Below are 24,934 nucleotides of genomic sequence, written 5' to 3' on the forward strand. Positions count from 1 at the left end.
CGTTAAATGGTGCTTTAAGCTTGAGCTCGCTGGCCTATTAGGGTATGTCCACACTGCAGCTGGAAGCGACAGACTCGCGCTAACTCTGTTAGAGCTACTGTGCCAAATATAGCAGTGTGGACAAAGTGGCACAGGCAGCGGCTAGGACTAGCTGCCCGGGTACACGTTCACCCCAAGCTCAGGGGCTAGCCTAAGCCGATACATGCACTGCCGCAGCCACACTGCTAGTTTTCGCGCTGTAGCTCAAGCACAGCTAGTGTGTCTGTCTACTTGAGCTGGGAGGCACGATCCCAGCTGCAGTTAAGTCATACTCTTGGGGCGGTGAGACTTCAGTGAAGCTGATGCTCCAGCTAGGAATGCAGTGGGGATGCGACAGCTCCTATTACGATGACTCATCAACAGTAACTCTGCTAATCCAATCACTCTTCTACTAATGAAATGACTCTGTGTTGCTCTGAAGTGTGGACGTTCTCACTCTGGGTAAGCTAGTTTGACTGCAGTATCTCAAGTGCGCTTAACTTGAACTAGCTATTGCAATGAAGACAAGCCCTCTGACTGGAATAACCTCCCGGGGAAGTGGGGAAAAACCCGCTATTTAAAATTGAATTGGACAAAGCACTTAATTTTATGATTCTTTCCATTACATTTTTTCTCAGTGGGCTTTGGCTGCCCAACCCTCACTGGGAGTTCGATAACCAAAGCCTGGAGGAGCACTTTGGGAAAAAGATACACGCCTTGACTGTGCAAATAGATTAGGGTGACCAGACCGCAAATGTGAAAAATTGGGATGGGGGTGGAGGGTAATAAGAGCCTATATAAGAAAAATCAAGACTGTCCCTATAAAATTGGGACGTCTGGTCACCCTAAAATGGATCCACATGGGTGTCTGGTTGGAGAGCACTCAGCACCAGTGCAAGTGTCCACCCACATGCTCCCAATTGCAGAATCAGGACCTTAATTCAGAGAAATTTCTTTATGACTTTTGAAATTCCGGAATACACACACAGTATAATGGATTAACTGCATTGTCCTGAGCTCAGCAGAACTGAGTTTTGTCATTTGTTGCCTGTTTGCGCATACAGTGGTTGCTGTTAAGTATAGGGTGACCAGATGGCCTGATTTTATAGGGACAGTCCCGATATTTGGGGCTTTTTCTTATATAGGCTCCTATTACCCCCACCCCGTCCCAAGTTTTTACACTTGCGATCTGGTCAGTCTAGTTAAGTAGGCAACAGAGTTGCCATAGAGCGACTATATTGCTATATGGCACCTACTGACGGCTGTTGATTGTTCAACAGTGCTTAATAAAATCATAATTTAGTTCTTCACACGAGTAAATTGTATTAACTTGTAAAAAAAAAAATCTTTATACACAGAGGGTATAGCCAGCCAACATGTGCAGAGGGAATACATATGCAGCTCAATCTTTATACAAATATTTACAAACCATAAAAATTGAAAGCTTTTTTCTCCCTTTGCAGTTCACATTAAAATAGGAGGAAATCATTTGTAAGATTAACTAGAACTGTCTATATGCCTTCTAGAGATGCGTGCCTACAAATGTTTTACATGAAATGGTATAGTTCACAGACAAGTGTTACTAATTTCAGCTTTTGTTCTATACTTTTATACTGTGTATACCAAAAAATTACAATTTTAAGAACAAATGTAACACTTACAGACTTATACTTTGTATTTTTATAGTGCCTTCCACCAGTGAATCCCAAGCAATTTATAAACATGAAGAAATGTACGCTCTCAGTACCCTTGTAAGGTTATTAATTAATTATTCACATTATACAGATGTGAAAATTGAAGCACTGGGAGATCAAGTGTCTTGACGAAGGTCACAAAGCATGCCATTATCAGAACTGGGAATTCCCCAGATTCCTTACTTCTAGCCCTCTACTTTAACCACTACACCATGATTTGTCTTATCTTCAGCTTCTACATATAACTTTACTACATACCAACGGTACAACCAGGACTAAATATTTTTAAAAAAACTTGTATTGAAAGCTCTTTATGGAAGAGACAGAGTCTTCTCTTATGTTTCTTAAGTATAAAAGAAGGCTTGGAAAGTGCTTGTTCCCTTTTGAGAGATGGGGGAAATAAAAATAACAAATGTAATAGCTATTAGCTATTTTTGAAAATCTTGGCCAAAGTTATGCACCTATGGCACTTAAATAAGAGGGCTAGTTTTCAGAATTGATGAGCATCGAGCAGCTCCCACTGAAAATCAGCCCTTTTCTTTAGATGCCTAAATGTGGTTTCAGGGGCCTAACTTTATGCATCTTATTTTGAAAATCTTGGCCACTGATTAAAAAGCATTCAAATAAATTGCGGTTTTCCCCAGAAAAAAATCTATGCTTTAGGTTCAGAATGTAAAATAGCGACAAGGAAGGTTTTCTCTTTCTGACAGATGGCGTTAGTTGAACTATTGGGAAAGTTATATTTTTTGGAAAATACTGACTGCCTATATATGTAATAGAACGAATTTGTTGGTAACTCAGACACACCCCCATATATAAAGCACGATAGGCTTTTAAAAAGTCATTCTGCAGGACTAAACACAGAGGGCTTTAACCTTTGAGTCTAGTGACTATAAGATGGTCAGCACTTTCTGAACTTGGTTTAGGTATTTTCGGTGGGGTGGGACTAGAATTGCACCGGTGATATGGTGAAATTCCATTAGACACTATCCACTGCAAGGGATTTAAGGGATGGAAAATATTATAACCAAGAAAGTTTCTAATGCCTGTGCCTGCTGAGAATTGGCTATTATGATTCAGGATGTAAGCTGATTGTGACAGAGACCAAAATAGAATTCCAGCCCCTCTAACCTCCAGCCCTACAAAACTGGCTGGGGACCATTTTATGAAGTCTCAAATACTTGCTATTGCCATAGGCCCGAGACTAGACTGAATGAATGGGCTGAGCCCAATTTGGTGGTATAATTATATTCAGCACTTACAAGGAGCTTTATTACACAAACATCAGCTGAATAATCCTCCTAACACCACTCTGTCACCGTCCTTTCACAGATGAGTAAACTGAGGCACAGAAAGGTGAAACGATTTCTCCAAAGCCATGGGGGAAGTCACTGACAATGCCAGGATTCGAATTTAGGAGTCCCTGACTGGAGTCCCAACACATTTCCCATGCCTCTCCATCTTGCCGATACATTGGTGTGAAAATCCTCCCTTCCTAACACCAGTTTATTCAAAAACAAACAAATTCCTCCCATACCCTCGTAAAAATCCAACAGCAGCAAAGCATAAAGACCACTTATTAAGCTTTTATTCATTATCAAGATGAACACAATTCCAAGGCCAGATGCTGGAATCCTTGGAATCCAAAAAGGGAAGTCAAGGCAACATGGAAGGTGGTGGTGTAACATATGCCTGCATGGTGTGACACTCTGTCCCCATCTAGTGGCACCTAGCCCAACTAGAGATTGACAAGTCTGCTATAGCCTTAGTTAAGAGCCACGTGGCTTTTAGCACATGCAGCAGAGGCTCACGCATTTAGCTCCAGAAATCCCAGGTTCAATCCTGACCGACGATGACGACGACGACCAGGCTCTGTCAGCGTTACAGCAGCACACTGCACAGCTGGTCACTAATGGTCAGTAGTCCACCAGTTGGGTTAGGATGTCTCAATAACAGGTGGTGGTAGTGGAAGAGAGAGAGTACTTAGGAGTGGGAGAAAAATAAGTGTCCATTATAGTGGAGTTAGGAGGGAGTGACAAGTGGAAGTTTGTCCAGCAGGAACAAACCCAAAGTATTGGAGGAGCAGGACTCTACTAGGATCATTGTTCAAATCTACACCCACTATTGTTACACCCACCTTGTCCTCTGCCCTATATTCTTCATACCCCTATTGGATCTTGTCATTAACCTGGATTTTAGGCTCTTTATGGCAGGGACTGTCTCTACCGCTTTTTTTCTACAGTTTTCCCATCGACAAAATGGAGCCCCTCTCAGGGCTACTGTGATAGAGACAGTAAAAGCAGTTTTAATCTGCCATATCTAGCCCTAACGAATGAAGCTTTTGAGAGTAATTTTTGCCTGTACTGCCACTGAATACCTCACAAAGTGAAACAGAATCACTACTTCCTTCAGGGCACCTGCTTTCTATTACTAGAAACATACGGCACCTTTGGATTTTGAGTCTTTTCAACATCTGCAGTTTGCAGGTATGTATCTGTTGCATTCAGATTACTGCTAAGCCTGCAGAATGCTGTCTAGCGTTCAGTGGCATGCTTGAGAAACACTAGAGTTGGACAGTAAGTAATGGTATTCACAATCACTTTTTAAAGACTGATAAACCAGTCTCAGTGAAATCCTTTAACTTGTTCAGAAACCTTACCCGGCTCCTGTTAGAAGGTTCATTCAGCAGCAGCTTGATTGGAAATTCAGCCTTTACTCTGAAAGGAATGAATGAACTGTGATGTTGCTATGCAGCCAAATGCACCAATCCCTTCCTCATCTTCTAGCAGGAACTCTCTGAGTAATATATTTCAAAGCACTTCTAACTGATCAGCAGAACTATCCAATCACAGCTGGTCTCTGTGGGGCCGGGATTTAAAGGGTTCAGAGCTCCCACAGCTACGGGCAGCCCAGAGCCCTTTAAATCCCACCCGCAGCTCCGGCGGCCGGGCTGGGGCCGGGATTTAAAGGGCTCAGAGCTCCCCGCAGCGGCAGGAGCTCCAGGCCCTTTAAATCCCGGCAAGGCTCGGGGTAGTGGGGATTTAAAGGGCCTGGAGCTCCGCGGCGGCCGGACCCTGGGCCCTTTAATTTGCCCCTGAGCCCCAGGGGCTCCCAGCCAGGGCCGGCTCTAGACCCCAGCACACCAAGCGCGCGCTTGGGGCGGCGTCCCGCGGGAGGGCGGCAGGTGGCTCCGGTAGACCTCCCGCAGGCTTGCCTGCGGAGGGTCCGTTGGTCCCGCGGCTCCGGTGGAGCATCCGCAGGCATGCCTGCGGGAGGTCCACCGGAGCCGTGGGACCAGTGGACCCTGTGCAGGCACGTCTGGAGGAGGTCCACCGGAGCCGCGGGACTGGCGACCGCCAGAGCGCCCCCCGCGGCATGCCGCCCTGGTTGGGGCAGCGCAAATCCTAGAGCCGCCCCTGCTCCCAGCCACCTCTGCAGCTGGGAGCCCCGGGTTGATAGTAAAGGCCCTGGGGCTCCCAGCCCCAGCCGGTGCACCAGGGCCTTTAAATCTTGAGAGGCCCCGCCTCTTCCGGTTGAGGCTTTTCCTTCCGTGTATTATGCAGCTATCACAACTTTTGCTCTGTATGCTCCAAAATACAACTGGGTGACTAGTCCACACAAAATATAGAAACACTTGAATAAACCTAAATCAGATTTAATCAAATAGCAAAGAACATCTACTGATGCATGGCTGGCAGAAGACTGTGGGCGGTATTTAAACCAAGAACTCTGTGCTGTCTGCCACCTACAATCCATCCTGGGACACGCATTACTTCAGCATCACCACATCGAGTTTGGAGTTTACAAACTTTATAAGCTAAAATGTAGCTTATTTCTGGGTTTGTTTCACTGCTACTCCATGGGTAGCTCTTGTTGAGCTTAGCAGTGGCACTTGGGAGCTTCTGAAACCCAAACATAGGGTTAGAAGAAGGAGAGAAAAAGTAGCAGCAGCAGAGTTAAAAATAAATGCCACCATTAAGTACAGAAGGGAGATCCATGAATAGAACAATCCAATTTCTAGTTGCAAGAATGGGAGTACATGGATGCATCTGCTAGAACCCAGGGCCTCTTGAGAAATGCCATGGAAGTTTTATTTGAACACTGGACCTTTAATCCACAGGACCTGATAATATTCTACTGATCAGGATGCGCTGCCAGTGTACTGCTTATTTCTGTGGAAATTATATTGAGTAAAACTGCATCTTATTCTTTCTACTTAAGACAAACTGTATTAGTCCCCAATGGAATTTCACTAAACTCTTTTGAAGTCACTGGAGTTGTACCTTGCAGGAATCTGGCCCTCAGTGGTTCTCTCCTTCTAGATGCGTCCCTAGCACCACCATACAGTGTACGACACCATTTTGTAGCAGAAATCAAGAACATAGAATTATGCCTAATTCTTCCAAATTACTGTCTATATTTGAAAATTGCCTTACAAGAGGAGAAGGGAGTTTTAGATTGGAACATACTTGGAAGAGAAGAATAAGCAGTTTGCTACACCCACCATTTTTTGTATTCTCTTTGTATTAATTTAGACACGGCAAAACCCCTGTCAGCCTTCCCCAGGCCTAAAGGTCAGTAAAATTATGGTCTTGCTGAGAGTTCTTCCATATTAAATCACACTGTGTTATGCAACCGCCTCATATAAGTAACAGTCAGAAAATTAGCACGGTGGCCACTATTAGAAGATTTCATGTAGGGACCGGTTCAAGCAATAAAACTCCAATCTGGACTCCAATGGCGCAGGAAGTTAAGTTCCAACAGTTCAGTTTGGCATGTTGCCAAGACATGGAATAATTGTAAATCTGCATCCATCCTCCTGTTTGCATTCCAAACACCTCATAGCTCATGGGTTTTGGTTCAGGACTGTCTCTAATTTAACTGTATTCGTACCTGGCTGTAAGATTAGTCAAATCCTGCTACTAACTCCCTCTTCTCTGTCCTGAGGTGAAACCCTAATCCCTGTATTTCATAGAATCATAGAAATACAGGGCTAGAAGGGACCTTGAGAGGTCATCTAGTCCTGCCCCCACGCACTGAGACAGGATCAAGTAAACCTACAAAATCCCTCACAGGTTTTTCTCTTACCTGTTCTTAAAAATCTGCAACGATGGGGATTCTACAACCTCCCTTGGAAGCCTATTCCAGTACTTAATTGTCCTTAAAGTTAGAAAGTTTTCCTAAAACTAACCTAAGTCTCCCTTGCTGCAAATTAAGTCATTACTTCTTCAATGGACATGGAGAACAATTGACCCCTGTGCTCTTTATAAGAGCCCTTCACATATTTGAAGACTTCTCAGGTCTCCCCTTCCGGCGTCTTCTTTTCTCAAGACTAAAACAAGCCAGTTTTTAAAACCTTTCCTCATAGGTCAGATTTTCTAAACCTTATATAATTTTTGTTGCTCTCCTCTGGACTCTCCAATTTGTTCACATTTTTCTTAAAGTGTGGCACCCAAAACTGGACACTGTAATCCTGCTGAGACCTCCACAGCACCAAGTACATTCATACCAGCTGCACAGCATTTTTGTAGTGCATTTTTGATGTGTGTGTTAGCATATTTTCATGACCAATTAGTGACTCCAAAGGCAACTCCAGGAATGCTTGATATGAATATTGGTGTGTATATTTTCACTACAGATTCTTCTTACACGCTCCTTCAGAGCCACTGTGGTCTTAACCTATAAGAGGTGTGCATTCCATTTGCACTAACCATGATGCTCTATTAAATAAACAGTATTTGATTAAAATATTATGCAGGACATATTTCTAGGACACAAAGAGCTCGGAAAATAAATCAGTTTGTAAAAAATTGTTCAAATATGTATTAACGTCCATTTTAGCCTCACAGGATTCTACTTGCCAACTTGAATGGGTTGAGTACTTTTTTTTAAAGGGGAACAAGATACCATTAGAGACGTTGCTTCATTCTGCTCAACATGTTCCCTAATTTTAAACCGATATGTGGCCACTCTCAGCAGATGATGTCACTTCCCTGACATGCTTTCATTTTCAATGCTTTAAGCTGTTAATAGCTAAAATAAGGAAGTTTGTTTGCAACTAGCCTTGGCAGACTCCGATTTCTATTTTTTTTTTTAAATAATTTCAACGGATAATATTGATGTTTATTTTAAGCTTCCCCCCCCCAACTGTTATCAATTTAAATTTTCACAGTTGTGGAAAATTAAAATTAAAAAGCATATTTTAATTTTTAGTTATTTAAATGTTCTCAGTTGTGGGAAATGATATGTGTGAGGCTGTCAGACAATTATTTAATGGCAGTAGACACAGATTCAAAAAGTTAAAGCTTCGTAATCACCAAAACACAAACGATCAACATCATGTCAAAATGTAAGTATTAAAATCAAACTCTTAAAGTTCTCCAACAGCATTCTTCTTAGTTTGGCTACCTGTACATTTCAGTTATCACCAATGGAAATATTGTTTGCTCGTTTGTGTCTGGGTATGATGAAGTTAACATTTATCTGCATTGACCGAGAAAAATCAAATCCTTCCAAGCTTTTTTACAGTAAGTGACGATTTGCTTGATCTTGTCATTTTGCTTGAAATCTTATCAATTTAGAAACTGAATCTTTCTGCCAATTGCTGTGGCTTGACAACCTCTTTTTACAGTTAGCACCAGGAGAGGAGAAGAGGACAGAAAAACTTGTTTTAGGTGGGGCTTCACACAACACGAGAAACTGACTATACAAAGTGTGCAAAGTAAACCAAGTGAAAAAAATTGGAACCATTATTCCCCCTCCCCCCAATCTCTTTCAGTTTTAGTCATTTTAGGTGTAATTTGTAACAATGGATTAAAAAAAAAAAAAAAGGACAGATATGCATTTTTTTTTAAACTGACAATATTTAATTCGCCCAATGTACCAAAGCATGGCAGCTTCCCTAAACAAAAAATGATCTTACAAATGCTAGACACTTCACAAAACAATCATAATGAGGTGGATTAGTCGCTGAACCACAGACTTAACTCTGAATTCCCTTGCTTTTTGATTAGGCCTCCCTTCCCCGCCCCCCCCAAAAGAAAGTAGATTGTCACTGTGGCAACGTGCAATTAAAAACAAGACAAATAAATCCTCACCAAATCGAAGGGGGGAAAAAGGAAAAGGAAGACCAATGAATATGCATGTGCGTCTTTTAAATGCACTTTCATCTGGTAACAGAAAAGACCTTATAAACCATAGTCCTTCTCTTTGAGGATATAAAATCCTCGTGGCACTTTTTGGAAAAGTAGCCATTCACCCAGAATCTCTGTACAAAATGTCCCTTTCCCTCTTCCAATTACGTTTGTTACTCAGGGTGGCTGAATTTCAGAGGAACTGTACCTACTGCTTGATCTGACACGGCACAGCGATTCCTAACTGCCTTTGAAAAGGCCCTTAGCTCCCCAAAGGATCAGATCCTCAGATCATTTCTATTAAAATAACTTTCAAGACAATGCGACAGATAAGGTAAGAAAATTGTTAAAATACCTCAGAATCCCATAGATCTGGACGTCTGCTTCTCTGAACCTTTTCTCTTTATGAGCTTCCTGGTGTAGGTTTATATCAGACCTACAACCTTTCTCTGAGCTTCCTTTGTGGCTTGGTAATATAAAAAGTGTCATTTGATCATTATGCTAAACCACCCGTTCACTGGTAAACTTTTCCCCCCTCAGTGAGCAAAATACTTTGACTTTATTGTTTTGAAACTGGGGAAGAGCGGGACAACTATCCTGTAGTTCACCAGACAAATGCAATAACCTGTAATAAAAATATGAATCTGCTGCAGAGTAGTTGGCAATTGGGATTTAGATGCACAACTAGATTCAGCTACGAAAATCACCATTTTGTAGCTGTCGGAAGGAAGTGGTAAATACTGTGCAAGGTCTGTCTCCTCTTCATGAGAGGTTAGGTAGCTAAGCCCTGAACCGAGAGCAAACCTAAAATATAAATCACTTAATTGCTCATTTCATTTGATACCCAAGTACTTTAAGCTAATAAAATTAAGCATTAAAGGATTACCAGGATAGTCTATGGGACAAATTATACACCCATCTCATAAAAGAAATATTACAGAAATAGAGACTGGATCTCAAAAGCTTTCTCCATAATGTGCAGTGCCATCTAATTTTAGATGATTCCACAGTCACTGGAGAGTTTACAGTGTACGTGGCCAACCCCACTCAATCAACTGACTTATCTCTATGACTGCAGGTCACACTATCTCATGAATCAACTATCATATAGGTTGGTTACGTGTTGTCTACTAATTGAATGCACATTTTAGCCTTGGCATTCATGCTCTAGATATCAAGATTTTAGATAACTGGTGAAGAAAAACAAAATATCATACCGGGAGTGTGATCATTCAGCTTTGCTTCCGACAAACTGCCAAAATAGATGTGAGTGGAAGCTCATATCAATACAATTTAATTTCTAATGTATTTAATGCAGGTGTAAAGTGTGTGAGTGATTCTGTAGAGGGTGCTCTGTTTAGTCACAGCTCGAATGCTATTGGCAGTGGTACAATGTGAACTTGCCCTACATTACCCCACCAACATAACAACTTGACCTAGAGGGGTGAAAGGATAGTTTAGTTCCACAGCCCACCCAATCCCTGGTCTGTCTGCTGAGATATGTGCCACATGTGGTTGTGGTTGTCTTGTCCACAACTTGTTTCACACACGCCACTGGACAGCCATTAACCTGCAACACTTTTCATAGAATCATAGATTATTAGGGTTGGAAGGGACCTCAAGAGATCATCTAGTCCAACCCCCTGCTCAAAGCAAGACCAATCCCCAAATGGCCCCATCAAGGATTGAACTCTCAACCCTGGGTTTGGCAGACCAATGCTCAAACCACTGAGCTATCCCTCCCCCCAGGAATCACTAATCACTACCAACCCAGGCTGTATTAGAAATGGCAACAGAAATAACTGAAAACCTCTGTGTTTCATTCTTAATCTCTTGAGTCACGCTTTTTACTGCTATGTTTTAAAGAGTCAAGCCTTCAGGGAGACTTCCACATATGGCTCATGAACCTTTCATCTATCCATTTGCTTATTTAACTTTATAATCACAAAACTGATGTAAAATATGCTACAAAAGTAATACCAGTAATGTTTGGGTTTCAATATACGAACCAAAGTAATGCTGTTAAAGCTTTATGTAAACATGCTGTTGGTCAAAATCTACCCTTAACTTACAACCTGTGCAATCCTACTGAAGTCAACAGAGTTCCACAGCACGGAATCTGACCCATGAAAGTCAATCGTTATCTAATCTAATGCTATGTATCTTAGGGTTTTCTATAGCACCTATTCACCACAGTATCTAATGATGCCCAGAGGAATGTTCTGAACAGCTGAGTAAAAATCTGCTCAATTGTTGCCATTCAAGAGACAACTGACAATTGCAAGCTATGTAAAGTTTAACTTGAAATAAATAAAAACAAAATAACCAAGACAAATATTTTTCTTACCATAAAGTTTATTACAAATACAGCTGGTCAAATTACTCATTGTGAATAAAATGCTTAGTGAGTATAGTTTATTTTTTCTTTTTTGTGAACCTTGTTAAAAAAAATTTTTTTTAAGGGACCACATCCTTAATTGAAGCTACACTGATCAGTATCAGCTGAGAAACCAGCCCTAACAAATTAAGAAGTACAGCTGGGGTGACAAGAGTTGACTGTAAACAAATACAATGAATTCTTAATATATTGGAAGGATAAAGAATAGTCTTCTTCTTTATCCTTGGATTAAATAGAAAAAAACCCACAAAAATAAAAAAAGGTACAATTTCTCTTTAACCTGGTTTAAACAAGTTTCTTGGACATGTTACGACTAGTTATGGGCAAACTTGAGCAGTCTGGATACTTCAGGCTTTTCTGAACTACCCAAGCCACTTAAGACTGTAAATCTGGGACAGGAACATGAATTTTCACAACCCAGAAATGGATAAAAGAAAGCCAAAGCGGGCGGGGCAGAGGGGAACAAAATTCACGGACGACTTTCAAACCTCAGAAAAGGTTAGAGCAAATACTCTGGTTGGTTAGTTATTTTAAGAGAATTGTCTATCAATTTATTGACTTCTAGGACAGCCCTAATATGCAGTGAAATCCTGGCACCATTGAAGGCAATGGTAAAACGCCCTTTAACTTCAGTGGCATTAGCTTCTCCCATAAAATTTGAAAGAATCAGAAACAATAAATCAGATTAAAAGTAAACTAATTAAAATTTCAAACAGTGTACGGAACCAATGAGAAGTATGTGAAATCAACACAAATGATCTGCTCTCCTGACTACCTACTTCTGGCCCGGGGTTCTCAAACTTCATTGCCTCACGACTCCCTTCTGACAACAAAAATTACTACACGACCCCAGGACGGGGGATTGAAGTCTGAGCCCGCCCAAGCCCTGCTGCCCTGGGTGGGGGAGGGGCAAAGCTGAAGCCCAAGGGCTACAGCCCACATTGGGGGGCGGGGCTGTAACCTGAGCCCCACCACCCAGGGCTGAAGCCCTCAAGCTTTGGCTTCGGCCCTGGGAGGTGGGGCTTGGGCTTCAGTTTTGGCCCCAGGCCACAGATTGAAAACCGCTGTCCTAGAGACTGTGCATTTACAGATATTTCCGCTGTCACACCGCTATCCCTGATGATCTGTTATTTTTCTTTTGTTCTTGAAATAATTTCAGGTCTGATCCTATGAATTCTTACTACTTATCAATTTGCTTTCCTACTCTTCGTATTAATGGGACTATTTGTGGTATAAAGCCCTACATAAACGGGTATTAATGTGTTTGCAGGTTAGGGTCCAGTGATTTCAAACTCGAGACTCCTACTGAAAGTAATGTGGCTAAATCCTCTGGATGACTTTGAAAACATAAACCTTGCCTTTTTTAATCTGCTTTGGAAGCATCACATACACCCATCCCACTATTTACACACAACTGCAGTTGTTGCCAACTCTTGCGCTTTTCCTCGAGAGTCTTGTGATAGACGGTGTGTTTTATAAAGCTTCAGCTCCTGGGAGGCATGTGAATCTCACCTTCTTTTTTTTTTTTAAGTTACTTTCTAGCTCTGGCCCACATTGCTGCAGAGAAAAGCTTGGAAGTCTGACTCTAGTGCACCCTAAAAGCTCAGAAACCAGCAGGCAAATATGAAAGACGACAACTGTATTTCTTTCTTTCTCTTTCTTTCAAGATCTTGTGATTTTAAGCCTTATCACATGATTTTCAGAGGCCTGACTCATTATCTTTGAGCTTGTGGGATTGGCAATACTGTAACTATTTTAATTTATTAAAGTTTTGTAGGCCATAAGCGGCATTTGCTCCACGGAAGTGGAGGGAATTAGTCTAGATTTACTTTGGCAAAATTAGAATCAGAATCTACCCCTTTGGTCTGATTTTTGTGTTCATACAGTTGCCACAGAGAGAGACGCTCGTGTGAAGACACAGTGTACAGTGAATTAGATAAGCTGCAGTCCATGAAGAGGAAGAACTTCAAGAACTCTTTGGCTTAGAGCCTACTACTTCGAAGATTTTCAATTTCTTGCGGCAATTATATATACCTCCAGCTCAGGGACTTTCATCCCTCAGCCATTTTGCCCAAACCCATTTCTATCAGTTGGTAGACAGCATATGAAGTTGTAGCCTGAGATTAGATATTCTAATTTATATTTAAAGGGGAAATTGCAACTGACTAAAGTGTCTGTGGTCGTTCCCATCGGAGGAAACACACATGGTTCTTAATCAGATAAAAGCCGATCTATCTAAATGCAACATCTGTACTTTGGAGCCCTGATCCACACGAATATTCGCTGGATGAAAACCAGCATATTTTTAGATTTTTAATATTCAAAAACAACCTACAAAGAAATGTCTTTCACTTGAAAGTCCCCTGTGGTATTTTAAGAGTTAAAACTACTGAAGTGAAAGCACACTGCCTGAGGCCAAGTTTTCCTATAGCCTATATACTTCATTGCATTTTCATCTCCTGTGTCCTGACAGCTGTTATCGTGAAGTGTGCTGCTACATGCCTATTTCTGTTCCAGAAAGCTTTCTACTCAGCTCTGAGCTTGCTTTTCAAGGCTTTAAAACCCTGATGCATGGGGCTGGCGGGGGGAAGCAGCAGTCACGTGGGAGATGTTTTTGTCATCATATGCCCCACCTACTTCAAACACACAGTTTTAAACACTGCACTATCTAAATACAGCACATTACCCTTACCCCTCCCCAAAGCAGACAGATTAATTTCTTTCTTCCATACATTATTTTTTGTTACAGATAAGAACGACATACTTTGCACTTATATAGTGTGATTCCTATGAGGATCTGAAAATAGAATATCAGGGTTGGAAGGGACCTCAGGAGGTCATCTAGCCCAACCCCCTGCTCAAAGCAGGACCAATCCCCAGACAGATTTTTACCCCAAATTCCTAAATGGTCCCCTCAAGAATTGAACTCACAACCCTAAATTTAGCAGGCCAATGCTCAAATCACAGAGCTATCCCTCCCCCTGAATTACAAACATCTGTCAATTAAGTCTCAATCTCAACATGAAGTAAGTAAATCTACCGATTTTGTAGATGGGTATATTATGCCACATAGAGGTTAAAGAACTTGCCCAAATGAGTAGCAGAGCCAGGATAGAACCCAGAAGTCCTAGTTTCCTTGTTCTGGTCATTAAATTGCATTGTTCTTAAAAATAACAAAGGCTATATCAGTGTGCCGTATTTTGTATTTTTAAACTAAAAGCTTTCAGAGGCAGAATATTAACTTTCCAGGGAAATACACACACACAAATATAGATACTGCTGAATAAATTACATATAAGAGCCAATCTGCAAGAAGAACATTAATGTATTTTTAATGGCTGAGCTAAGGATAAGTCTGTATACAGTATTTTAATTCTAGTACATTAGCATTGCATTTATACATTAGCAGCTAATGTGATAATGTCAAACTCTCCAGTGGTTGTGGAATCATAATAAGGGTTGTATTCGCATTCAAAAAAGACAAATGATTTAACCCCCTGAAACTACTCAGAGAATTTTTATACTGTCCCATTTTTTTTTTTTGCATGCAAGATCAAAGCTGTAATGGGAAACCATCTAACAGATATGAAAAAAATATATCTTTGGTAACGTACAGTCAGTATTAAAAGCAGAAAGCAGTCTTCCCTTCTCCCTTCCCCCCCCCCTTTTTTTTGCAAATTAAATGTTTCCATGCTCCCCAACCTGTAAATGTCAGCTTTTTATGGAATGCAATAAATAACTTAATAACTGCAGCCAAAGTAAAATAAATCAATACATCTGAAGATAACCAGCCTCTTAAGCAAAAATGTTATTTTTTGATTGCTGAAAAACCACAAGTAATGGTCTGACAATCAGCATAGTTATGTTAGGCCTGTGCAGTTCAAAGGCAATTTCTAGTCATTCAGAAATAGTATTTCAAGGCGTTTGTTCTCAAATGCAGGCATTGTGTGCACCCACCAAAGGTGAAGCTCTCTCTTTGGATTAACACTTATTCCAATGAAATATTTCCCACAAGACCACACCTAGGGTTTCCTTTATAAGGGTTCCAGGGTAAGTAGATTGTTTATAATGCTATTCAACGTGTTTTTCTTCTCTAGATTAACACATAGTGAAATGAACATTTCCTGAAGGTAATTACCTGGCTGCATTTCAAGGCAGTCATAAAAATTACAGTTCCCTTTGGCAAGAGATTATGCTGGGGGGTAACATAATAGGGTGGTAGATTTGGGATTCACTTCACTCCAATTACAAATGCAATTTGGAGCTCTCTGACATAGCTTTAGCTGGAAATGACTTTCTTCTGACCAACAGTCTCATCTTGATTTTACTAGCACATTTTCATTTGACCCACATAGTTTGTACTCTGGTGGGCCACAGTGTTCTGGGCTACATCCTACATTCTTCAGTGGTTACATGTTGCCTTATGGATTGATTTTTTTTCAGCACTGTGGCTTGTATTTTCACATCTATGCAGATGATACCATGGTTTGCTTGGCTCGGCTGCTTCCTAATCACCACAGTGCAGACGCAGTTGTGGCTGATTGCTTCTGAAGACATTCAGTTGCAAAGGTCATGTAATTTCATTAAATTATATCCTAGTTAAAAAGGAAGACGTTTTTATCTTTTGGAAGGGGAGCTTTGCCAGTGAAAATTCTGATTTTTTTCTTCTGCCTCTTATATTTTGCCTTTCACACAATTCTCACAGATCTTCTCATTCTTGAGCCTGCTTCACCTCTGCATTATGCTAGTTTTACTCTGGTGTGACTTCATTGTATTTAGATTGTAATCTCCTTGGGGCATGGGCTGTTTCTTCCAACTGCGCCTACGGCAACGTGGCCCTGATCCCATATGTGCTGACTCCGTGGGTGCTCCGGGACTGGAGCATCCACGGGGAAAAAATTGGTGGGTGCACAGCCAAGCTCCCCTCCCTGCCCCACTTCACCTCCACCTCCTCCCCTGAGTGTGAGTCCCCATTTCTCCTCCCAGTACTTGCCGCCACAAAACAGCTGTTTCATGGTGTAACAAGCTCTGGGAGGGAGGAGGGAGGAGCGGGAACGCGGCACGTTCAGCGGAGGCGGAGGGGAAGAGGCGGGGCGGGGATTTGGGGAAGGGATTGGAATAGGGGCTGGGAGGGGGTGGAGACTTTGGGGAAGGAGTTGGAATGGGAGTGGGGAAGGGGAGGGGGCTGGGTAGGGGCACAGAGTCAGGGTGGCGCCGGGGGCAGAAGGGGGTCGAGCACCCACCAGTGGCAGAAGAAGTCGGCGCCTATGCCTGATCGTAATGGAGGCATTTAAGTGGAACTGTAATACAAACAATAACAATTGTTTGGTCAACTGGAGTAACAATGGTGAATCAGGCTCCTTGTGTTTTTCATCTTCACTTACCTACCTTCACCTTCGTCCTCTGCCTAGGCCACATTAATCGTACAACTGTATTTAACTTCTTGTAATGCTCTCCCCAACTCTCTTCACTGCTTGATCTGTTCTAAATCTTTAAGAGACATCACTTTTTATTAGCCTCAACTTAAATTTTGGTTTAGCAGTCTTTCACCTTTCCCCTCTTCATACCTTTATAAAATTCCTTAACTTTAGGTCAGTGCTTGTAGCTTAGTAACATTTTCTGATACTCACCCATTTGACTTCTCACATTTAGAAACAATCCATTTTACTTTTTATCAGGTCAGATTTTTTTAAAATCCTGGATGGGCCTCAGAAAGCTCACAGGTTTGGTTCAGATAAACACACAGATGTTTGGATGCTTGTTTGAACCTCTTGAGTGAGTAAATACGGGCCAGGGATTGGAAGATTTTGAAAGCTCTCTTACTTTTGGTCAGATCCAAAATACTAGGATACTAACTTCTCTTCTGTGTGTTGGACCCATGTCCTTCAGGGCTGATAAAGGCCAGCAATAAGACAGTGGAAATCATCAATGTGTCTGTGTCTATGTCTGAGGGAAACATGCAAGCATCTAATCAAGAGGCCAACAGTTGATGCTGATTGGTAGCTTCACGGGGTCACATGACTATGAACTATGCTATCTTATGAGGAGATAACTGGGTCTGTGGATGAGTGGAAAGCAGTGGATGTGTTATTCCTTGACTTTAGCAATGATTTTGATACAGTATCCCACAGTATTCTTGCCGGCAAGTTAAAGAAGTCCGGGCTGGATGAATGCGCTATAAGGGGGAAAGAAAGCTGGCTAGATGGTCAGGCTCAATGGGTAGCGATCAATGGCTCCATGTCTAGTTGGCAGCAGGTATCAAGTGGAGTGCCCCAAGGGTCAGTCCTGGGGCTGGTTTTGTTCAGTGTCTTCATTAATGATCTGGAGGATGGCATGGATTGCACCCTCAGCAAGTTTGCAGATGGCACTAACCGGGAGGAGTGGTAGATATGCTGGAGGGTAGGGATAGGATACAGAGGGACCTAGACAAATTAGAGGATTGGGCCAAAAGAAACCTGATGAGGTTCAACAAGGACATGTGCAGAGTCCTGCACTTATGATGGAAGAATCCCATGCACTGCTACAGACTAGGGACCAAATGGCTAGGCAGCAGTGCTGCAGAAAAGGACCTAGGAGTTACAGTGGACGAGAAGCTGGATATGAGTTGACAGTGTGCCCTTGTTGCTAAGAAGACTAATATCATTTTGGGTCATTGAGTCCAGCTCCCTGCCTTCACTAGCAGGACCAAGTACTGATTTTTGCCCCAGATCCCTAAGTGGCCTCCTCAAGGATTGAGCTCACAACCCTGGGTTTAGCAGGCCAATGCTCAAACCACTGAACTATAGGGGGAGGGATCTGGGGATCTGCCACTTGGGGATCTGGGGCAAAAATCAGTACTTGGTCCTGCTAGTGAAGGCAGGGGGCTGGACTCAAGGTCCCTTCCAGTTCTAGGAGATACACTTATCTCCAATTATTATTATTTTGGGCTGTATAAGTAGGGGCATTGCCAGCAGATCGAGGGACGTGATCGTTCTCCTCTATTCGACATTGGTGAGGCCTCATCTGGAGTACTGTTTCCAGTTTTGGGACCCACACTACAATAAGGATGTGGAAAAATTGGAAAGAGTCCAGAGGAGGGCAACAAAAATGATCAGGATGCTGGAGCACTTGACTTATGAGGAGAGGCTGAGGGAACTGGGATTATTTAGTCTGCAGAAGAGAAGAATGAGGAGGGATTTGATAACTGCTTTCAACTACCTGAAAGGGGGTTCCAAAGAGGATGGATCTAGACTGTTCTCAGTGGTAGCAGATGACAGAACAAGGAGTAATGGTCTCAAATTACAGTGAGGGAGGTTTTAGGTTGGATATTAGGAAAAACTTTTTCACTAGGAGGGTGGTGAAGCACTGGAATGGGCTACCTTGGGAGGTGGTGGAATCTCCTTCCTTAGAGGTTTTTAAGGTCAGGCTTGACAAAGCCCTGGCTAGGATGATTTAGTTGGGGATTGGTCCTGCTTTGAGCAGGGGGTTGGACTAGATGACCTTCTGAGGTCTCTTCCAACCCTGATATTCTATGATTCTATGATCCCAGTCAGGCACTGCCCAGATTGACTAACCTTGAGTAACTCTTCAAAGCTTGCCTTTTTTTACTCAGCTATTGGTGTGCGTGTGTGGGGAGAATATGAGAGCAGGATGGGTTGTTAATTAATTATTATTAATACCACCAACCGATGATACAACACTAAGTTTAACTCTTGTTAAGCCTACAAAAGCAAATCTATAACAAAACTAAGATTAGAACTCAGGAATGCCTGACTTCCAATGAGGTTCTTGAGGCCCTGGGCCAATATAACCCTTCTAGGAGTTATAGGATAGGCTGAAGTGATTTACTGTAAAGATGGTTCTGTTTCAAAAATCAAAAGGCACTGCCAGGACTTATGACACATCTGCCCCCTGTGTTTGCTTCTGATATAAAAATAAATTCCACCCTTAAATATCTTATGCACAGGTAGTGCAGGGAAGCGTTCAAGAAGACACCACAACAAATCTAAACAGATCAGAGTGGGAAGTTAATTACCCAAAGAAATGTCCTACAAAATATATTCCCCTCCTCCATGTTCATAAAGAGTGAGATGCTACAAATAGAAGCAAAGATTTTTGGCAAAGAGAGTAAAATCAATACATACATACATATATAATTCAAGCCAAATTAAAAAGCATTAGCAGTCAAACTACAACAGAACTTATTTGAGTAAAACAAAACATATAACCCAACAACCTCAAAACAATATCTGCTTGGAAATCCCTAAGACAAACTAGTACATAAGAACATAAAATACTACCACCATTGGAAAAAAAAAACCACAGCTACCTGTAACGTTCACACAGGGGAGGAACAGCAGACTTTATTTTGGAACTATTTAAACAGTCAAAGCTGGGATGCCACTTGTTTATTATAGTTTCCAATTGTACCGCTGGCTACTGCCACGTTGGTTGCCAACACGTGATTTAACCATGAGTTTCATGATTTGGGGTAAAAGCAACAAAGAATCCTGTGGCACCTTATAGACTAACAGACGTTCTGCAGCATGAGCTTTCGTGGGTGAATACCCACTTCTTCAGATGCACTTCTTCACTTGCATCTGAAGAAGTGGGTATTCACCCACGAAAGCTCATGCTGCAGAACGTCTGTTAGTCTATAAGGTGCCACAGGATTCTTTGTTGCTTTTACAGATCCAGACTAACACGGCTACCCCTCTGATACATGATTTGGGGTGTATTTCTTAAAGCTCCAGCTGCTAGAATCAATAGATTATCATGCAATCTCACTTGTTTTTTAAAGTAAGTTTTAACCGTCATGTTGGCAGAGAAAAGTTTGAAAACATGGAGCACTGATGTCACGGAAACCAGAAGGCAAAGAAGGAGAACTTAAAAACAATCTCCTGGGTTTTAAACCAATTTAATAATTTTTTTTTGGTGGCCTGATTTATGACTGTTAAACCCTGAAGGCTGGCAATACATTCCAGTCTTGTAACTTTTTCTCTTTTACTGTGTAAGACCATCAGTGCTTTGCATGGAATGAATGCAAGTGTATTTGCTTGCTCTTTGCAATCTTCATCTAACTCATATTGAAATCAGTGCAAAGACCCGTTATTGACCTCAGTGGGAGCTGGATGAGGCTCTGTGTCTTGCACAATGGAAGGGAGGTGGTTAGGTCCTTCCCAGTCTCTTGTTCCAAGAGTGGAACCTGCTGCTTGCTCCTTTCCACTCTAGTGATTGGTTTACATGAAGGTATGCTCTTGAGGCTAGCTTTACGAAGGAAAGGGCTAGAAACCTACTTGTTTTTCCCCCAGAGAAAGCTGAGTGTCCAGCTCAATAGTCATTTTTTACTTTAAATCTCTAAAGACAGAGCATGTCCCACAGCTGTACAATTTCTGCAGTATAACCTGGAGATTGTAAAATACAACCAGTTGAGTCATAATGGGCAGACCTAGAGTCATTTAGAAGAACCATGTGCAGAAAAGGCACATAGGTTAGCAGCTACTGAGCATGTGACTAATGCTGAAAAGAAAGGGAGATAGAACTAAGACTTCAGGGAAGGAATCACAAGAGCAAGTATCTGCAAGGAGGAAGCCAGGAAATTACAGACCCATTTGTCTTAATTTTAATGGTAAGGAAAATCCTAGATGCCCCTATTCAGTCAATGGGCCTACTTTTGTGCTTAAAGTTACACATATGCTGAAGATATTTAGTGATGCGGGGCCAGAGGCCAGTGTGATCTTAACTCAGATTAGCAAACTTGAGGTAAAGTAGCAATGAACTTGGCTTTCAGCTCATTAGAGCAGCTCAAATTCAACTCCTGGATCCCCTAATAGACTCAAGCTACTAACCTGAGTTAAAACCTGGAGTAGCTGTGTCTTAGTTAACTCAGATTAAAATAGCAGTGAACCCAAGTTAAGAACACTTTTTTTTTTGATATGAAGACATACCTTTAAGGTATGTCTACATTGCAGCTGGAGGTATAATTTCTAGCTCAGGCAGAGGCACAGGCACCAGTTTTGTTGAAGCGAGTGTGTTAAAAATAGCAGTGTCTGAAACCCTCGGTACTTGGGGCAGTTAGCCCATCTCGCTGTCCACACAGCAGCAGCTACCCTGCTATTTTGGCTACCATTGGCATTTCAGCCCGAGCTGGATATTATACCTCCAGTGTAGACATAGTCTTAGTACAAACACACCCTAGCACTTCCAAAGAAACGAGCACAAATAATAACTGTGTGACTTTGTTTCACAAAAGGTAAAAAAAAAAAAAAAATCACGCTGAACACCTCTGGTGGAATTGTTTGTGAGAACACAGAGAACACACAAGCAAAGTATTTAAAAAAGAAATCTATTTGGATTTCCAAAAGGCAATTAAACATAGCTCTACTCAGTACCCTGGTATTTCAGCTAAGGGCTGAGATGGGGCAAAATGTCCCGAGGTAAGCACTAAAGATTAGAACAAGGCTAAAAAGTTAGCTCATGTGGAAACCTGGGACTGATCTCACTGCAGAAGAGACAGATTAGAGGGGAAATTGTGAAAAGCTTCAAGGTGCTCAAGGGGATAGTGAAGCCTGACACAGATCAAGTCTTAGAACAAGTGCGAAATTCGTCGATTCGGGAACCCAATCAGAAAACAGTAGGTGGTATGGGAATGCAAGGGAAACTTTTTCTATGCCAACGATGAACTTACCAAATGTCAGACCAAGGACAGCCAAAGAACGTTTAACTCTGCTTAAGAAGGGGCCTGAGATGAAAAACTGCTGATTATCTGACTGGTCCATAGAGTTGATTGAAGTCTCTTGGATTTCTAAGCTCTCTCTAATTATGCTCCTCTAGTAAGGCATCAGTTCCCACTTAAGGTTTTAAAAGTTGCATCCCTTTTTAAATACGAAATCTGAAAAAAAAAGTCTTTGATGTGTTTTTTTAAGATGGTATTTAATTTTTTTAAGCTCCCTTGAATGATTTTGTGAAGGGCACAGATATTAATGCATTTTGCATTGCATGATAATGGTGGTTCATCAGAACAAATGAGAAATTAGGCTCAGCACAACGATCAACGGTAGTAACAGCAAAAGAGCCACAAAAATCTTCTCTGGAGGAAAAAAAAATATCAAACCAAACCAAACAAAAACCCAACACACCTAAAATCTGAGATTGAAATCCTGTTAGAATTATTACTAATTCATTCATTTCTTACTCCTAGCTCAGGTCTTTAAATCTTTATCTCTCATGATTTTTGAGACCTGACAAAATTTTTGAAGGCTAGAGCTGCCATTACTGCTAATAGTGCCTGATTACTTGCGGTAAAAATTAAATCAGACTAAAATTAAATCAGACTAAATTCAAACACTGAAAACACTGAAAAATTGTTGAGTTTTTGAAAATTTTCAAAACTGGCCCAATTCCATAAAAAGCTGTTACCAGTTGGGTGTGTGTGTGTGTGCGCGCACAAAATTGAATAATTTGAGTGATAATGGGTTCATATTTACTCAAAATGTCTTTTAAAAGCAGAAAATAAGATCCATTTCAAAAATTTAATTCAGACCAAAAAGAAGAAAAATAAATAAGACTTCCAGGGAAAAGATTTGAAATTATTAACTTTCAAGGTTTTGATGCCAAAGTAACCATTGGCAGATGTTCTGGGAAAAAAAGTGAGTTTTCTGGGCCACAAAAACAATGAAAATTGTACTGAAAAATATTCTTGTCATTTGTACAGAGCGCTGCTCTTTCTGTCTGAGCTGCACAAACAACATAGAAACCACAGGCAAGCTGTTGTAAAGACTCAGGCTGCATTGTACTCAGCTTCCACTCTGCTAATGGTACTTCCTGTATAAAGGTCAAAACACTACAGGCCGAGTTCAGGAGCCCAACTCAACATCATCCGTCAATGCAAGGTGAACCTTCTTTTCCTGACTGAAATCTCTGGCAGTTATTCTTTTCCACCCACCTATCCTATGCCTCTGAAAATAGGATCTCCTCTTCTCTGGTTATTTTGTTTCTTGATAGGTATAGCAGTAACCATTTCCTGTGCTGCAGACAACTGGATCAATTAGTATAAAAACACCCACCCAGAGGGAGCTAGAATCATTAGAAGGCAACACTGTCCCACCTTCTCCTTACACCTCTCTCACTCCCACCCATTACCTTACCGCGTTGCCAACTTTTGCAGAGATAATGTGAAGCAAGTGTAACCTAAAGGCTCAGGAATGAGGAGGGAAATAAAAAGGACCCAACTATTATTTTGTTTTTTAAAAAAGTTTCATGATTTTTAACCCAATTTTGTGATTTTTGAATGCTTGGAGTAGGCCATCCTGACTGTAGAGTAAAGGGGTATGGATAAAGATCTGGGTGGGGATTTGCTTTAAATGCTTTGGACTTACTTCTTTGGGGTAGGGACTCTGGCCTTAATTGAAGAGACTTTAATGTGACCTGATTTTCAGAGAGAGGGGGCACAACCTTTTCTCAAAAGAAGGACCTTTCAAAAGAATGTCATTAAACAAAATAGAGACATCCTGAATCGTTAGTCATTTTGGAAAATTTAGACCTTACGTCTATAAACACATTGCTAGGGCTGTATGAATAATAAATAGTGTGATGCAGCTGGACTAGGTCACTATCAGGATGAAGCTTTAAGAGGATTACTTGTTCTGTCAGGGGTCCTGAGGCTTCAGCAGAACTAGCTGATCTAGCATGGAAAAGACCGTACTTACTATCCTGTAGGCACATTTGCTGCATCACTAGTGAATTGAGGTTATGTTCTTCACTGTTAATGAAGTTTTGATCTGAGGCCTTTCTACTGCCTAATGTCAGCTCTGGCTCAGAACCTCAAAAGGTATGTAGGTGCCTAACTACCACTGATTTCAGGATCTGGATCTCTCTCTCTCTCTCTCTCATTTATAGTGTTAACAGCAGCAAATTTTAAAACGTAAGTATTCCACCACAGTCCTGTTGGTTTTATACATTAAAGCCAATACCATGGTGTGACAGGGTGGAGTAGGCCCAGAGGTCTCCTTCTGGAGGCCTTAGGATCCTACCACACCTTGTCCCTGGAAGGAGCAGAAGAGAAGTCCTCCAAGGGCCTAGAGTGGTTGTGGGGAAGCAGACAATGAGAGACGCTGCAGGCAGCAGCCAATCAGGGCCCAGCAGGCCCATATAAAAGGAACTGTAGAACAGAGCACCAGTCAGTCACTGCTTGGAGATGGAGAAGAGAGGACTGTGTTTCTGCCTGGCAGAAAGAGCAGAAGGACCACAGACAGCTCAATGCTGGCAGGGACTGGGGGAGTGAGAAAGCTGCTGGCTGGTTGGCTGCTGGGACTGAGCCCGGGAAGGGCTGCAGGAAGGTGGAGTCTCCATGAAGGAAGCCCTGAGAGTACGGCCCCATACCAGGGCTGGGACTACTTAAAGACTGAGCCCAGGGAGAGCTAGAGAGACACTAGCTAAGGGTTACTGAGATAGGCCCCTGGTGGACTGTATACGCCAGAAGGGGGTTGTTCTGTTTCACATACATACATACATACAGTGCTTGAGACTCGGCCAGACTGAGTCTCCTGAGAAACCACTGACAAGGGTCACCATAAACTAAAGAGCACAGACACACTCAAGTAGAAAGGGGCACTCGTGAGAGGTGAGTGCTGCCCCAACATACATGGGTTTCAGGAAAGGCCAGTTTCAAACCCTGGAGGTAGGGGGAAGTTTGACCCAAGCAATATATGAAA

The 24,934-nt window shown here is 41.8% G+C and overlaps 1 protein-coding gene across 27 annotated transcripts in view; it reads right to left on the reverse strand.

The window, feature by feature from the left end:
• CELF2 (CUGBP Elav-like family member 2) overlaps nucleotides 1-24,934 on the reverse strand; it is a 440,299-nt gene that overhangs the window by 218,710 nt on the left and 196,655 nt on the right. For 4 of the 27 annotated variants that reach the window (XM_039519472.1, XM_039519476.1, XM_039519499.1 and 1 more), the window contains exon 1: nucleotides 9,201-9,399. The exons of 11 other annotated variants lie outside the window; for them this stretch is intronic. In XM_039519472.1, the coding sequence (XP_039375406.1) occupies nucleotides 9,201-9,334 (134 nt within the window). In that variant the 5' untranslated portion in view covers nucleotides 9,335-9,399. Of the gene's footprint in view, nucleotides 1-4,371; nucleotides 4,430-9,200; nucleotides 9,406-24,934 lie in introns of those variants that run through there. 12 more of the 27 variants (XM_039519501.1, XM_039519500.1, XM_039519484.1 and 9 more) reach the window with 9 other exon arrangements.

Source organism: Mauremys reevesii, linkage group 1 (genome assembly GCF_016161935.1).
Source record: "Mauremys reevesii isolate NIE-2019 linkage group 1, ASM1616193v1, whole genome shotgun sequence".
Classification (NCBI taxonomy): Eukaryota; Metazoa; Chordata; order Testudines; family Geoemydidae; genus Mauremys; species Mauremys reevesii.